Source organism: Oryctolagus cuniculus, chromosome 7 (assembly GCF_051225735.1).
Source record: "Oryctolagus cuniculus isolate XC-2025 breed Fujian yellow rabbit chromosome 7, ASM5122573v1, whole genome shotgun sequence".
Taxonomy (NCBI): domain Eukaryota; kingdom Metazoa; phylum Chordata; class Mammalia; order Lagomorpha; family Leporidae; genus Oryctolagus; species Oryctolagus cuniculus.
In genome coordinates this window covers 55,983,822-56,000,070 of record NC_142873.1, presented here as the reverse complement: position 1 = coordinate 56,000,070, position 16,249 = coordinate 55,983,822, and the positions used below count along the sequence as shown (strand labels likewise).

The 16,249-nt window shown below is 39.1% G+C and overlaps 1 protein-coding gene and 1 pseudogene across 4 annotated transcripts in view; one reads left to right on the top strand and one right to left on the bottom strand.

Moving 5' to 3' along the window:
• SYCP1 (synaptonemal complex protein 1) overlaps positions 1-16,249 on the top strand; it is a 106,810-nt gene that overhangs the window by 59,682 nt on the left and 30,879 nt on the right. For 3 of the 4 annotated variants that reach the window (XM_008264617.5, XM_089300102.1, XM_008264616.5), the window contains 4 exons: positions 1,945-2,061; positions 2,782-2,892; positions 5,294-5,386; positions 8,568-8,642. In XM_008264617.5, coding sequence (XP_008262839.2) covers positions 1,945-2,061; positions 2,782-2,892; positions 5,294-5,386; positions 8,568-8,642 — 396 coding nt within the window. The remainder of the gene's footprint in view (positions 1-1,944; positions 2,062-2,781; positions 2,893-5,293; positions 5,387-8,567; positions 8,643-16,249) is intronic. The other variant, XM_051856138.3, reaches the window with a different exon arrangement.
• LOC149125573 (large ribosomal subunit protein uL23 pseudogene) lies at positions 3,074-3,585 on the bottom strand (annotated as a pseudogene).

The following is a 16,249-nucleotide window of genomic DNA, read 5'->3' as shown; positions in this document are numbered from 1 at the left end:
TAATCCTATCTTTATGATCAGTTATGAACTTAAACTGATCACTTTGACTAGTAAATTGGCATTGGTACATCTTGATGGGATTGGTTTGGAATCCCCTGGCACGTTTCTAGCTCTACCATCAGGGGTAAGTCTGAGGGAGCCATGTGCCAAACTGTACATCTCCTCCTCTCTTATTTCCACTCTTATTTTTTAACAGGGATCACTTTTCAGTTAAATTTAAACACCTAAGAATAATTGTGTGTTAATTAAAGAGTTCAACCAATGGTATTAAGTAGAAAAAGAAAATACTGAAAAGAATAAAATAGTAGCTGTTCCTCAACAGTCAGGACAAGGGCTGATCAAGTTGTTTCTCATAGTGTCAGTTTCACTACTACAGGTTTCCTTTTAGGTGCTCAGTTAGTTGTCACCAATCAGGGAGAACATATGATATTTGTCCCTTTGGGACTGGCTTATTTCACTCAGCATGATGTTTTCCAAATTCCTCCATTTTGTTGCAAATGACCAGATTTCATTTTTTTTTTTTACCAGTGTGTAGTATTCTATAGAGTACATATCCCATAATTTCTTTATCTAGTCTTCTGTTGATGGGCATTTAGGTTGATTCTGTGTCTTAGCTATTGTGAATTGAGCTCCAATAAACATTGAGGTGCAGACAGCTCTTTTATTTGCCAATTTAATTTCCTTTGGGTAAATTCCGAAGAGTGGGTTGGCTAGGTCGTGTGGTAGGGCTATATTCAGGTTTCTGAGGAATCTCCCAACTGTCTTCCATAGTGACTTTACCAGTTTGCATTCCCACCAACAATAGATTAGGGTGCTTTTCCCCCTACATCCTCGCCAGCATCTGTTGTTAGTTGATTTCTGTATGTAAGCCATTCTAACTGGGGTGAGGTGAAACCTCATTGTGGTTTTGATTTGCATTTCCCTAATGGCTACTGATCCTGAACATTTTTTCATGTGTCTGTTGGCTGTTTGTATTTCCTCCTTTGAAAAATGTCTATTTAGGTCCTTGGCCCATCTCTTAAGTGGCTGGTTTGTTTTGTTGTTGTGGAGTTTCTTGATCCCTTTGTAGATTTTGGTTATTAATCCTTTATCAGTTGCATAATTTGCAAATATTTTTTTTCCCATTCTGTTGGTTGCCTCTTCACTTTCCTGACTGTTTCTTTTGCAGTACAGACACTTCTCAATTTGATGCAATCCCAATTATTAATTCTGGCTTTGACTGTCTGTGCCTCTGGGGTCTTTTCCAAGAAGTCTTTGCCTGTGCCTATATCTTGCAGGGTTTCTCCAATGTTCTCTAATAATTTGATGGTATCGGGTAATAGATTTAGATCTTTAATCCATGTTGAATGGATTTTTGTATAAGGTATAAGGTAGGGGTCTTGCTTCATACTTCTGCATGTGGAAATCCAGTTTTCTGAGCACCATTTGTTGAATAGACTGTCCTTGCTCCAGGAATGGGTTTTAGCTCCTTGATCAAATATAAGTTGGTTGTAGATGTTTGTATTGATTTCTGGTGTGTCTATTCTGTTCCATTGGTCTATCCATTTGTTTCTGTACCAGCACCATGCTGTTTTTAATATAACTGCCTGGTGGTATGACTTGAAATCTGGTATTGTGATGCCTCTGGCTCTGTTTTTGTTATAAAAGATTGCTTTAGCTATTTGAGGTCTCTCCTGCCTCCTTAAAAAAAAAAGAAATTAGTGAAAAATAAATATATGGTTGCTTATTTTATTTTACTTGTCAAGACTAAATATATATCATAGAAGATAGATTTTGTCAAAAGCAGCACATCTCACCGTATGGAAAACATAAATTTGTACAATTATAATTTTTATGAATGAATAGTCTTCCAAGATTCACAGAATCACAAAATGAATATGGAATGTTTTCAAGTAATCTACAGTATTCACTAACATCCATGGTATTTTCTTTGCTTTATTAAAGGTCAGTAAATTAGAATTAGAACTAGAAAGTTGCAAACAAAAGTTTGAAGAAATGACTGACAGTTATCAAAAAGAAATTGAGGAAAAAAAGGTATCAGAAGAAAATCTTTTAGGAGAGGTGAGAAAAACTAAATGTTTAGATTTGATTATTTTAAAATTCTATATTTGTTTATTTGAATTTTAAGAGAAAACTAAAATTGAAATTTTAATTTAATATATCAAATATATATCATTATATATTAAAATTAAATGTACATTTATGGTTATTAAGTTTATATTAGGTACAGCTGTCAGTTTCTGTAGAAGCTAAAAGCATCTTTTATATTCTAAGTATTTGAATATTAAGTAGCATATAATTATTTTGAATGTAATTCACATCTTGAGATTTGATTATTATTTATAGCACTTGTCTATACTCCTGTAGAACAGTGGTCTTTCTGCTTTCTACTTGTTGAATTCTTTATTTAGTGGAGGATTAAGCCTGTGACTATAAATTGAAAGTATATCATTATAAAAATTAAAAGAGGAAAAGAAAAGGAAGAAACAGAGAGGGAGGGTGGAAATTATCATTATGGGCTTAAAATTGTATACATGAAATACATGAAATCTGTTCTCTTTATATGAATAATTTAAAAAAATTTATTATCACAGTTTTTTAGTGTCATCTCGCTTGACGGAACACCCTAAAATAAATCAAAACAGTAATGTATTTTTTCCTTGGTTTTTCCAATTTTTTGGTGTTTGACATTTGCATTTTCTGTAAGTAGAGCATATGCTTTTTAGAAGTTAAATTTTCTTGGGCATTCATTTTAACAAACACTTTTTGTTTAATTGATAGGTTGAGAAAGCAAAAGTAATAGCTGATGAAGCAGTAAAATTACAGAGAGAAATTGATTTACGATGTCAACATAAAATAGCTGAAATGGTGGCACTTATGGAAAAACACAAGGTAATTTTTTTCTTTTTAAATAATGAAAATTATTAATTTGAGTTATATTTCTGTTAAAAATGTTGAACTCAAGATAGTTTTCTAATTTTACAGAAAATTATTGGCTATGCATTTTTGACTAATTATAGCTGGGATATTCTTGATGTCCCATTTTTTTTTTTATATGGTGAAAAAACATATATTTAGAATTAGCCAGCTGGACTCCATTCAGATGATCCCAATTTTGTTGGCAACGTCCAGAGCATCATAGTCAGGAGCCAGCCACACATATGCCTTCTTCTCTCCGTCAGGTCTGATTAGGGTGTTGACTTTGGCCACATCAATATCATAGAGTTTCTTCACAGCTTGTTTGATCTGGTGCTTGTTGGCCTTGACATCCACAATGAACACCAGTGTGTTGTTGTCTTCTGTCTTCTTCATGGCCGACTCCGTGGTCAGGGGGAACTTGATGATGGCATAGTGGTCAAGCTTGTTTCTCCTGGGGGCGCTCTTCCGAAGGTATTTGGGCTGCCGTCAGAGGCGTAGTGTCTTGGGCCGCCGGAAGGTGGGGGACGTGCGGATCTTCTTCTTGTGGCTGTGGACGCCTTTCAGCACTGCCTTCTTGGCCTTCAAGGCCTTCGCTTTGGCTTCGACTTTAGGAGGGGCAGGAGCTTCCTTCTTCGCCTTCGGCGCCATCTTGGTGAAAAGGCGATGCCCCATTTTTCTTAAGTTCAGAACTTAACTGTATAAAGGTGAGCTTGGATGTCATTTCCTGGAGGAAATTTCTACAATCATCTATGATAGGTAGAAGTAATCACTCTTTCTGAATTGTTCTAGTAGTCTTTCTTTTTTCTTTGTTTTTTAAGATTTATTTATTTGAGAGGTAGTTACAGAGAGAGAGAGAGAGGGAGAGACAGAGAGTAAGGTCTTCCATCTGCTGGTTCACTCCCTAGATGGCCACAATGGCTGAGCTGAGCCAATCAGAAGCCATGAGCCAGGAGCTTCTTCCAGGTCTCCCAAGAGGGTGCTGGAATCCTAGAACTTGGGCCATCTTCTACTGCCTTTCTAGGCCGTTAGCAGAGAGCAGGATTGGAAGAGGACCAGCCAGGACATGAACTGGTGCCTATATGAGATGCCAGTGGCACAGGCAGAGGCTTAGCCTACTATGCCACAGTGCCAGCCCATCTAGTAATCTTTCATAGCATTTCCACCTTATATTTATTCAAGTATGTACCCAGGATATGTATCTCATTAATTTGTGTCCTCTACAGATACCTAACACATACTAGCCTAAACAGTTTTTTTTTTTTTTTAAATCGAAGGAATAGATAGATGAAAGGCTTAATGTTTGTTGGGTTTGTGAGTATCCTATCTTTTGTTGTTTTAGAGTAATTCTGTTAGGAAAAAAACAGTCTCATTGCCTTCCAGATTTGGAGAAGATTCCTTTTTAAAATTGTTGCTGGAATTAAATAAAATAAAAATAAAAAAAATTGTTGCTGGAATATAGCATTATTGTTAGGTAAACAACGAAGATTAAGAAGTAATTTGATTAACATTGTGAATTCATAGACTTAAATTTGGTGTGTTTTAATTCAGTGTAATTTTTATACTTTATATCAAATCCTTTTATCAAGTTGTGCCACTTTTGGTCAGGGAGAGCTTCTTCAAACTGGTCTCTTCAAACTCTGTTTCTGATAGCCTTTTCATTATGACAGAATGTTTAAGGCTCGTCTCGAATGTCCTATCTGAGATTTGGAATTAGCCACTCTCTGAGAAGTCCTAGTATTTATAGTATCTTTTTCTTAAAAAAAAAAAAAAAAGACTTATTTATTTATTTAATTAGTTAGTTGAAATGCAGAGTGACAGAGAAAGGGAGAGCTAGAAAAAGATCTTTACATTTACTGGTTCTCTTCCTAAATGGGTGCAATGGCTGGAACTGGAACAGGCTGAAGCCAGGAGCCCAGAATTTGATCTGGGTCTCCCACATGGATTGCAGGGGCCCAAGCACTTGGGTCATCTTCTGTTACCATACCAGGTACATTAATAGGGAGCTGGATCAGAAGCAGAGCAGCCAGGACTTGAAGCAATGCTCCAATATGGGATTCCAGTGTTGAAAGCAGCAGCTTAACCCACTGTGCCACAACACCAGCCCTTATAATGTAATATATTTTTTTTAAAGATGAAATTCACTGTTTCCAATTAAGCAGAGTTATTTCTTGCTGTTGGGTTATTTCTAAGACTGCGTTTCCTTTTTTTAAGTTGTTGAAATTGAAAAATTAAAAAATACATGTACTCCAGCATACATATTACTGAATTTTTAAACAGCATTTTTGCAAATATTAAATGTTTGGATACCAATCTTAGTCAAACATAAGCTATTCAGTTTTAATATATTTAAAATATTTTTCTTTGTTCAATATAGCACCAATATGATAAGATGGTTGAAGAAAGAGACTCAGAAATAGGACATTTAAAAGCCAAAGAACAAGAGCATTCATCAGTGAAAGCATCTTTGGTGAGATACAGAACAAATCCCAATAAAAACCAATTTTCACAGTGTCAACATAGTTGATAAAGAATAATATTAAGTAAAATTGTTAATTTTTTTAAAAAATAAAATGATTCTAGATACCTATACCATATTTCTTTTTGCAACTAGTTTATCTCACATATTTTCCTTAAGCATATTGTAGTGTCTGTTAGAACTTTCTTCCCGGGCCGGCGCCGCGGCTCACTAGGCTAATCCTCCGCCTAGCGGCACCGGCACACCGGGTTCTAGTCCCGGTCGGGGCGCCGGATTCTGTCCCAGTTGCCCCTCTTCCAGGCCAGCCCTCTGCTGTGGCCAGGGAGTGCAGTGGAGGATGGCCCAGGTGCTTGGGCCCTGCACCCCATGGGAGACCAGGAAAAGCACCTGGCTCCTGGCTCCTGGCTTCGGATCAGTGCGGTGCGCCGGCCGCAGCGCGCCGGCCGCGGCGGCCATTGGAGGGTGAACCAACGGCAAAGGAAGACCTTTCTCTCTGTCTCTCTCTCTCACTGTCCACTCTGCCTATCAAAAAAAAAAAAAAAAAAAAAACTTTCTTCCCTTTTTTAAAGATTTATTTATTTATTTTAAACACAAGTTACACAGAAAGAGAGGCAGAGGCAGATGGAAGTCTTCCATCTTCCAGTTCACTCCCCAAATGGTTGCAACTGTCAAGGCTGAGCCAGACTGAATCCAGGAGCCTGGAGTTTCTTCTGGATCTCCCATGTAGGTAGCTGAGGGCCAAGTACTTGGACCATTTTCTGCTGCTTTCCCAGGTTCATTAGCAGGGAGCTGGACCAGAGGTGGAGCAGCTGGGGCTTGATCCCACACACAAATGGGATACCCATGCTGCAAGCAATGGCTTTAACTGCTCTGCAACAACACCTGCCTCAATACTGTAATTTTTGATTTGTAGAATCAGTGTTAAATCTGAAAGGAATCTTATAGTTAAATGATTTTACAATTTTTTAATTTGAAGGGTAAAGAGATAGACTGACAGACCTCCTGTCTGTTGGTTCATCGTCCAGATACCTGCACCTGGCTGGGCCACTCTGGTTGCCAGGAGGCTGGAACTCAATCCGGGTTTCTTCCATGTGTGACAGGGACCCAAGTACTTGAGCCATCACCTGCTGCCTACTAGGGTGCACATGAGCAAGAAGTTGGATTGGAAGTGAAGTAACCTGGACCTGAATTAGGCAGTCCATATGGGATGTGGGCATCCCAGGCAGTGACTTAATTTTTGTGCCAAATTCCCACTCCCCAATTTATTTTAATTAGTTAATTAATTAATTTTAAAAGATTTATTTATTTGAAAGGCAGAGTGATAGTCAGATACAGAGAAAGAAATCTTCCATTTGCTGGTAGGCAGTCAGTGGTGGTCCAGGCCAAAGCCAGGAGCCCAGAAACTCCATCCAGGTCTCCTACATGGGTGGCAAGGGTCCAAGTACTTGGGCCATCTTCTGCTGCCTTTCCAGTTGTATTAGCAGTGAACTAGATTGGAAGCAGAACAGCAGGGACACACGCTGGTGCTCTGATATAGAATACTGTGTTTCAGGCAACAGCTTATCCTGCGTTACCATGTCACTGGCTCCACCAATTTATTTTTTGAAATGTTGTTATAAACTTTTTTTACCCAAATGATGTCTTATAAACTCTAGTTAAATAAATTTGGAGCTCTGATTGAGATTGGAAGAGGAGGGTGGAATAGATTGGAAGAGGATAAGGACAGACAGGATGAGTTTTAGAGAAAACTGTAAAAAATTTAAGTGAAATCTAGGAGCCCTCATATCAATAGGCTTTAAAAGCATATGCAGGGGGCCGGCACTGTGGCTCACTAGGCTAATCCTCCACCTGTGGTGCTGGCACACCAGTTTCTAGTACCGGTCGGGGCGCCGGATTCTGTCCTGGTTCTCCTCTTCCAGTCCAGCTCTCTGCTGTGGCCAGGGAGTGCAGTGGAGGATGGTCCAAGTCCTTGGGCCCTGCACCCCATGGGAGACCAGGAGAAGCACCTGGCTCCTGGCTTCGGATCAGCGCGGCGCGCTGGTTCATTGGAGGATGAACCAAAACGGCAAAGGAAGACCTTTCTCTCTCTCTCTCTCTCTCACTGTCCACTCTGCCTGTCAAAAAAAAAAAAAAAGTATATGCAGGGACTGGCACTGTGGCTTAACGGATTGATTAAGCTTCCACCTGTAATGTTGGCATTGCATATGGGTGCCAGTTTGAGTTCCCAGTGCTCCCTTTCCAATCCAGCTGCTTGCTTATGCACCTGGGAAAGCAGTGGAAATTGGCCCAGGGCATTGCACCCCTTTATACATGAGGGAGACACAGAAGAAGCTCCTGGCTTTGGTCTGGTCCAAACCCAGCCATTGTAGCCATTTGATGAGTGAACCAGCAGATGGAAGATCTTTCTCTCTCTGTCTCTCCCTCTCAAGGTCTGTAACTCTGTCTCTCAAATAAATAAACAAAATCTTTAAAAATCAAAAGTATATACAAGGTGTTTCAAAAAGTTCATGGGAAAGTAGAATTAAAAGAGGTTTGTTTGTTTATTTATTTATTTATTTTGACAGGCAGAGTGGACAGTGAGAGAGAGACAGAGAGAAAGGTCTTCCTTTGCTGTTGGTTCACCCTCCAATGGCCGCCGTGGCCGGTGTGCTGCGGCCGGCGCATCGCGCTGATCTGAAGCCAGGAGCCAGGTGCTTCTCCTAGTCTCCCATGGGGTGCAGGGCCCAAGGACTTGGGTCATCCTCCACTGCACTCCTGGGCCATAGCAGAGAGCTGGCCTGGAAGAGGGGCAACCAGGACTGAATCTGGCGCCCCGACCGGTACTAGAACCCGGTGTGCCGGCACCGCAAGGCAGAGGATTAGCCTATTGAGCCACGGCGCCGGCCAAAGGTTTATTTTGATACAATATTTTTTTTTTAGAAATTCATGCATAGCTTTTTCATAATGTGCATTTCCACAAAAGTTTTAAAGGTACTGTCAAGTGCATGGATTTAAATTTCTTGCATGAAAATAAGCTTTAAATTCCACTTTCCATGAACTTTTTGAAGCTCTCTTGTTTATTTTTTGAGTGAATTTGTGAAACTGAATTTACTTGAAGCACTAGTTTACATTTTTGTTGTCTTGAGAAATATGAGTATGTGGGAGTATTATAAACCTAACTTTTTTTCTTCAGGAGGTTGAGCTATCCAATCTCAAAAATGAACTTACAACCTTTAAGAAGCAACTTGAAATAGAAAGAGAAGAAAAAGTAGGTTTTGTAGCATTATAGATAAAATTATTATTTAGTTTTAACTTTTATAAATATATTAGAAAATTGTTTGACAAATTTTGGTATCTAAGATGAGAAAATATAGTTTTTCCCTATTTATCTTTGGAAGTATTTAACATTTCCTTATTTAAATGCTAAACACATAAGTGCACTTTTAAGAATAGGAATGCCTTCAGTATACTGAATGTTTGAGAAATAATATCCCATATATTAAAATGCTTATTCATTTAGATATTTTAAGCTATTCAATATGTTTTAGAAAAAAATTACATTATTATATAGTGTTTTTCAGTTTACAAAGTGAATTGATTCACACGTTAAAATCACTGTACCTTTTTTTTGCCTATATGACAGAAATTTTGCTGAGCACCCTATTTAATAGTGTTATAAACCATATGTTATATATTTTCTTCATTTTTATATAGCTTAGGTTATTTATTCAAGATCACAGTTCCCATTAGCTATTCCTTGTATATTTGTATATGTATACACATGCACACTCACAAATATGCTTGTATGTTCATACATACAAATTTGAATTTGTGGTAGATTATTTGAAATATTTGCTGCCTTTTCCTTGGGGTCCTTCCCAAAGGGAGGGTTGCATATTTCTATTTTATGGACTTCAGATTTGGCCAAATGATCTGTTTTACTGAATGGAATGTGAGCAAAGGTGGCACTTCAAGAGTAAACTTTATTATGAGCCATCATTGATTCTTCAAGCCTGTCTTTTCTCTTTGAACTTGAGGCTAACATACTCCTTCATCCTAGATTACTGAAGATGGTAAAGAATAAGGCAGAAATCAGCCTGTAATTGATAAATAATATGGATATGAAGTATACTTTTGTTGTGAGCCCTAGGATTTGGGGTTATTTATTATTACAGCATAATTTAGCCTAAGCTCATTGATATAGGGATCATACCATATACATAAACTTAATTACGCATTATGAAAAATTCTATTTACATATTATAAAGAATGTAGAAAAGTACAAAAAGAGTAAGAATAGGCCATACCTCAAGAGTTTACTATTTTTCCATTTGCTTTCCAACTTTGTATATTCAGATTGGACTTCTCTTAGGCTTTCCTAATAATTTCCTAGTAATTATACCTTTACCATTTTTTCTAATATTTATACATCTTATTTCCTTCTCTTTTTACATTGCATTGACTTTTTTCCCCCCAGAAACCATTTATTTAATGTATACAAACTTCATGCATTTCATAAATATAGCTTTAGGAACACAGTAATTCTTCCCACCTACCCGCCCTTTCACCCTTCTTTCTCCTCCCTCTCCTATTCCCATTCTTATATTTTACTAAGATCTATTTTCTTTTCTTTCTTTCTTTCTTTTTTTTTTTTTGACAGGCAGAGTGGACAGTGAGAGACAGAGACAGAGAGAAAGGTCTTCCTTTGCCGTTGGTTCACCCTCCAATGGCCGCCGCGGCCGGCGCGCTGCGGCCGGCGCACCGCACTGATCTGATGACAGGAGCCAGGTACTTATCCTGGTCTCCTGTGGGGTGTAGGGCCCAAGCACTTGGACCATCCTCCACTGCACTCCCTGGCCACAGCAGAGAGCTGGCCTGGAAGAGGGGCAACTGGGACAGAATCCGGCGCCCCGACCGGGACTAGAACCCGGTGTGCCGGCGCCGCAAGGCAGAGGATTAGCCTAGTGAACCATGGCGCCGGCTTAAGATCTATTTTCAATTAACTTTAAACACATATAATTAACTCTATACTAAGTAAAGAGTTCAACAAATGGTATGAAAAAGAACAAAACCTGTTCCTAACAGTCGAGACCAGGGCTGTTAAAAGTCACTGCATCTCTCTGGTCCTGGTCGGGGCGCTGGATTCTGTCCTGGTTGCTCCTCTTCCAGTCCAGCTCTCTGCTGTGGCCCAGGAGTGCAGTGGAGGATGGCCCAAGTCCTTGGGCCCTGCGCCGGCATAGGAGACCAGGAGAGGCACCTGGCTCTTGGCTTTGGGTCAGCGCGGTGCACCGGCCGCAGTGCGCCAGCTGCAGTGGCCATTGGGGGGTGAACCAATGGCAAAGGAAGACCTTTCTCTCTGTCTCTCTTACTCTCCACTCTGCCTGTCAAAAAAAAAAAAAAATAAATAAAAACGTCATTGCATCTCAAAGAGTACATTGACTTTATTTCCAGAACAATGTTAAATAGTATTGGTTAAGGTAGATATGCTAGTCTTATTTCTTACTTCAGTGGGAATTTTTCTGAAATTATATTATATATAATGATTTTTAGGTTTGAAAGATATACTTTTTATCATACCTGTGTAATCCATTAAATATTTTGGTCGTGAAAGAATACAAAATTTAATTAAATATCTTTTAAATATCTTCTTTGGCATATATTGAAATCTCCATAAAGATCAATATACATTTAGTTTTTCCTTTTAATACTTTTTAATACTGTATATTTCATGCTGTGAGTTTGCCTTGGCTTACATTATTTTTATTATTTCTATATTGTGTAATTTTGGGCTGTTTCTTCTTTGTATCCAGAAGATTTTTATCTTGTTTGCATATTCATGGGTCTTTAGATTCTAGTTTGTAATTTACATTTATTTTTATTACATCGTCTATACCATTGTCACTTTTTGAGAATTTTTAGGGCATTTTCTTTGTACTCTTAAATATAGTCAGTTTATAAATATCCATGAAGACATAAAGCCGAAGTTTAACTGTAATCTACAGACTAATATCTAATTAAAGATGAATGCTAATCATTCATATTTATATAAATCATAATGATAAATTACACTTTCACAAACATTACAATGATGTAAGTAATACTTAGAAATGTAAAGGAAAATGTTAACAAAATCCCAGAGCCCACGTATTAGAAAAACTGTTGTCAGTTTTGAGTATATATCCGTTCAGATGGCTCTTCTATGAAAAGTCAAAGCAGAGGCACACAAACATAAACACACACATACACATTAAGAGAGATAAAGAGTACCTTTGAAAAAGACATGTTAGTATTTTATTTTATTTATTTATTTTTCATTATTTTTTTTGACAGGCAGAGTGGAGAGTGGAGAGTGAGAGTGAGAGAGAGAGAGAGAGAGAGAAAGGTCTTCCTCTACCGTTGGTTCATCCTCCAATGGCCGCAGCGGCCGGCGCGCTGCGGCCGGCGCACCGCACTGATCTGAAGCCAGGAGCCAGGTGCTTCTCCTGGTCTCCCATGGGGTGCAGGGCCCAAGGACTTGGGCCATCCTCCACTGCACTCCTGGGCCATAGCAGAGAGCTGGCCTGGAAGAGGGGCAACTGGGACAGAATCCAGCACCCCAACTGGGACTAGAACCTGGTGTGCTGGCGCCGCAGGCAGAGGATTAGCCTATTGAGCTGCAGCGCCGGCCCTAGTATTTTATTTTATTATTTATTAAAGGTTTATTTGTTTATTTGAAAGAGAGTTAGAGAGAGGCAGAGGTGGAGAGAGAGGTCTTCGATTCGCTGGTGTCACTTTCCAAATGGTCCACTGGCTGGAGCTGGCCTGATCTGAACCTAGGAGTCAGGAGATTCTTCCAGGTCTCCCCCGTGGGTGCAGGGGCCCAAGGACTTTGACCATCTTCCAATGCTTTCCTAGGCCATAGCAGAATGGAGCAGCCAGGACTTGAACTGGCACCCATATAGGATGCCAGCTGCAGGCTGTGGCTTTACCTGCTACATCACGGCGCCAGGCCCCATATTAGTATTTTTTTTTTTTTTTTGACAGGCAGAGTAGACAGTGAGAGAGAGAGACAGAGAGAAAGGTCTTCCTTTGCCGTTGGTTCACCCTCCAATGGCTGCCAAGGCTGGCGCGCTGCGGCCGGCACACCGCGCTGATCCAAAGCCAGGAGCCAGGTGCTTCTCCTGGTCTCCCTTGGGGTGCAGGGCCCAAGCGCTTGGGCCATCCTCCACTGCACTCCTTGCCACAGCAGAGAGCTGGCCTGGAAGAGGGGCAACTGGGACAGAATCCGGCACCCCGACCGGGACTAGAACCCGGTGTGCCAGCGCCGCGAGGCGGAGGATTAGCCTAGTGAGCCGCGGCGCCGGCCACCATATTAGTATTTTAAACTAAAGCATATGATATGTGAATTTATCAGAAAAAATAATTTGAAATTGGAGTTTCAGAAATTATTAAACTTAAAATAGATAACATCTTTATCAAAATATGTAATAGTTCCCAAAAGAGCTTAGATTTTAAGATGAGAAAATAAATGATTAAAGTCATTTTGAGAGGGAGAAAAGCTTTTAGTGCCCTTACAGTTTTTTTTTTGTTTGTTTAAAATTTGTTTATTTGAAAGGTGGAGTTACACACATATACACACACACATATACACACATGCATACAGAAGTATGCGTCCAGAAAGAGATTTTCCATCCTCTGATTCACTCTCCAAATGGCTGCATCTTCTGGGATTGGGCCAGGCTGATGCCAAGAACCTGGAACTCCATTCAGATTTCTCATGTGAGTGAGAGGGGCTCAAGCTCCCAGGCCATCTACTGCTGCTTTCCCAGGTGCATTATCAAGGAGCTGGATCAGAAGTAGAGCAGCTGGGACTTGAACTGGTGCTCATGTGAGATGCTAGTCTTGCAGGTGGTGGCTTAACCTGCTGCACCACAATGCTAACCTCACCCTTGTAGTTTTTTAATAGACTTTTAAATTTTGAGATGATTTTGCATTCATCTGCAGTTGTAAGAAATCATTGAGAGTGATTCCATGTATCCTTTACCACATTCTCCTCACCTTCCCTCCGCATGGTGACATCTTATAAACTGTAGTACAATACCATACACAGAATATTGACACTGGTACAATAAAATACAGAACTATTCCATCTCCCCAAAGATGACCTGGTTTTACCCTTTTAAAGCCGCATTCACCACCCTCCCCTGACCTCTGACCCCTGGCAACCACTAATCTGTTATCTATGTATAATTTTGCCATTTCAAGAATGTTATATAAACAGGCTCATATGGTATGTAGGTTTTTTTCCACTCAGCATAATTTGGAGATTTATCCAAGTTGTGTATATCATTAGTTTGTTACTTTTTATTGCAGGATAGCATTTCCTTTATTAATTTATTTTAAAAATTCTTATTTTTTATTTATTCAAAAGGTAGACACACACATATAACACACATAAACACACATACACCAACACACATAGAGCGCACACACACACACACACACACACCAGAGATCTCCCATCCACTGGTTTGCTCTCTAAATATCCTCAACAACTGGGAGCTGGAAACTCAGTCTGGGCCTCCCGTACAGATGCCAGTGACCCTACTGCTTGAGACATCACTGCTTCTCCCAGGGTGCATACCAAGCAGGAAGTTGGACTTAGGACTCAAACCCAGGAACTCTGTGGGATGCAGATATTCCCAAGTGGCGTCTTAACTGCTGCACCAAATGTCTGCTCTTCTGTATTTTTTTTTCTTGTCAGAAACTTATTTTTATTGATAGTGAAATGAGGATGTCAGTATTCACTGTATAGGTTATATAAATCAAGCTTGCCTTTATATTGATAAGAATGCCTTATTTCACTTGCAAGCATAATTATTCCAGTAAATTCCTTTTAGTCTTCTTGCCTGCATGATACCAATAATAAATTAAATTAAAAGGAAGTAACATTATAATCAAAGAATAAAAGAAAAACAGAAAACCAACCTGTGTTTGTTGCTCCTTCCTCTCTCCTCTAATTAACTGAGCTTCCCCACTCCCTTTTTGTCCTATTAGAGTAGAGGTTCACTGAATAATGGAGCTTGGTCTGAAGAGAAACATTTAATGGTAAAAGGGAAAGTATTAGAAGATGAGAGGCCTGTCCTTTTATTCATTATAAATGGGGTTTCTAAGACTTTGATGACTGATCCCTGATCTAGGCCTTGACTTTTCAAATTGTTGAAGTGAAAAGTTGATATAATTCTGTTGAATCTGTTTTTCAGTGTTTGTCTTTAGTAGTTTCATCTTTAAATGAGATATTTCCTTACTAAGAAAAAAAGTTCCACTTCTGGAGTTAACATTGAAGGACTTTGTGTGTTCTAAAAGTTTATTTTATATTCTCTTCTTCAGCATGCTCTATTTGGCATGATTGACACATTTCATGTCATGGTTGGCCAGAGTAGGACAGCTTAAGGTCAGGTCCATGTTCTAGTGATAACACTGGAGAATTTGGGCCTGCAGAAGAGTGCAGACTGGATGATACTTGTACCCCTTGAACTTTGTTTCCACCTCCTCAGCTTTCTGATATTGCCCAGTAGTGATTTTGCAGAACTCTGCCTGCAAAAAAAAAAAAAAAAAAAAAAAAAGAATCTTTTGTCTGTGAATTGTGAAGAAAGGGAAAGATTCATGCTAGTTTTGCAATCACACCTCAAACTGCAAAAGTTACAACCATAGGGTATGATAAGTACTTAGTTTAAGGTGGAAAAGTCACATAGTATATACAGGTTTGGTACTAGTCACAGTTTTTTTTTTTTTTTAAGATTTATTTTACTTATTTGAAAGGTGGAGTGAGAGAGAGAGAGAGAGAAAGAGAGAAAGAGATCAGTCTTCCATCTGCTGGTTTACTCCCCAAATGGCCACAACAGCAAGGCTGGGCCAGGCCAAAGCAGGAACCTGGAACTCCATTGGGGTCTCCCACGGAGGTAACGTGGGAGTACTTGGACCATATTCTTCTTTCCTGGGCACATTATTGGGGAACTGAATTGGAGGTGGAACAGCCGGGATTCAAATTAGGTGCCCATATGGGATGCTGGTGTCTCATGCAACAGCCTTACCTGCTATTCCACAATGCCAGCCCAGCTACTCACAGTTTCACTAGGGGTTTTGAAATGTATCTCTCATGATAAAGGGAGACTACTGCATATGCTCTCAATTTATTGCTTCTCTTTTTATCCTCTTAAAAGTTTTCTAAGAACGAAAGTCTTTGATCTTCGATAAAGTTCAATTTCTCAGTTTTCCCTTTTGTGGATTGTGCTTTTGGTATCCAGTCCAAGAATTCTTTGTTAAGCCTTCAATGCCAAAGATTTTGTTGCATGTCTTTTCCTAAAAGCTTTATAGTTTAATGTTTACATTTAAGTCTGTGAGCCATTTAAATTTTACGTATTACATATCCATTTCTGAAGGCCAGGCTTAAATTTTCTTTGTCCTACTGAATAAATTCTGTAGCTTGGCATATTATACTTCTCCCTCTGACAACAAATCTTCTTTCTATTTTTATCTTGACTGCTTCTATACACGTACCTTATTGAGCAAAAGTTATATGATATTTCCTAAATATTGTATACCTTTTTGTTTATTCATGTAATTGTATTTGGTTCTCAGCATTTTCTTTTTTGATCTCATGTTGTCTGTTTATCTCATGTTGAAAGCTTATATATTACTCAGAATCCACCTGAAATACACTTCTATTCAACACACAGGGAAAAAGCTAATTCTGCATCTAAAGGCCCATAATACTTTGAATTTCTGCAGCTCTCCATAGTTCAGTTACTTCTGTGTATGCCTTACTTTGTAGTCTATTCTATTGACTTTATCCTATAAATAAGAAAGTTGAGATTCAGAATTTTAAGATACTTA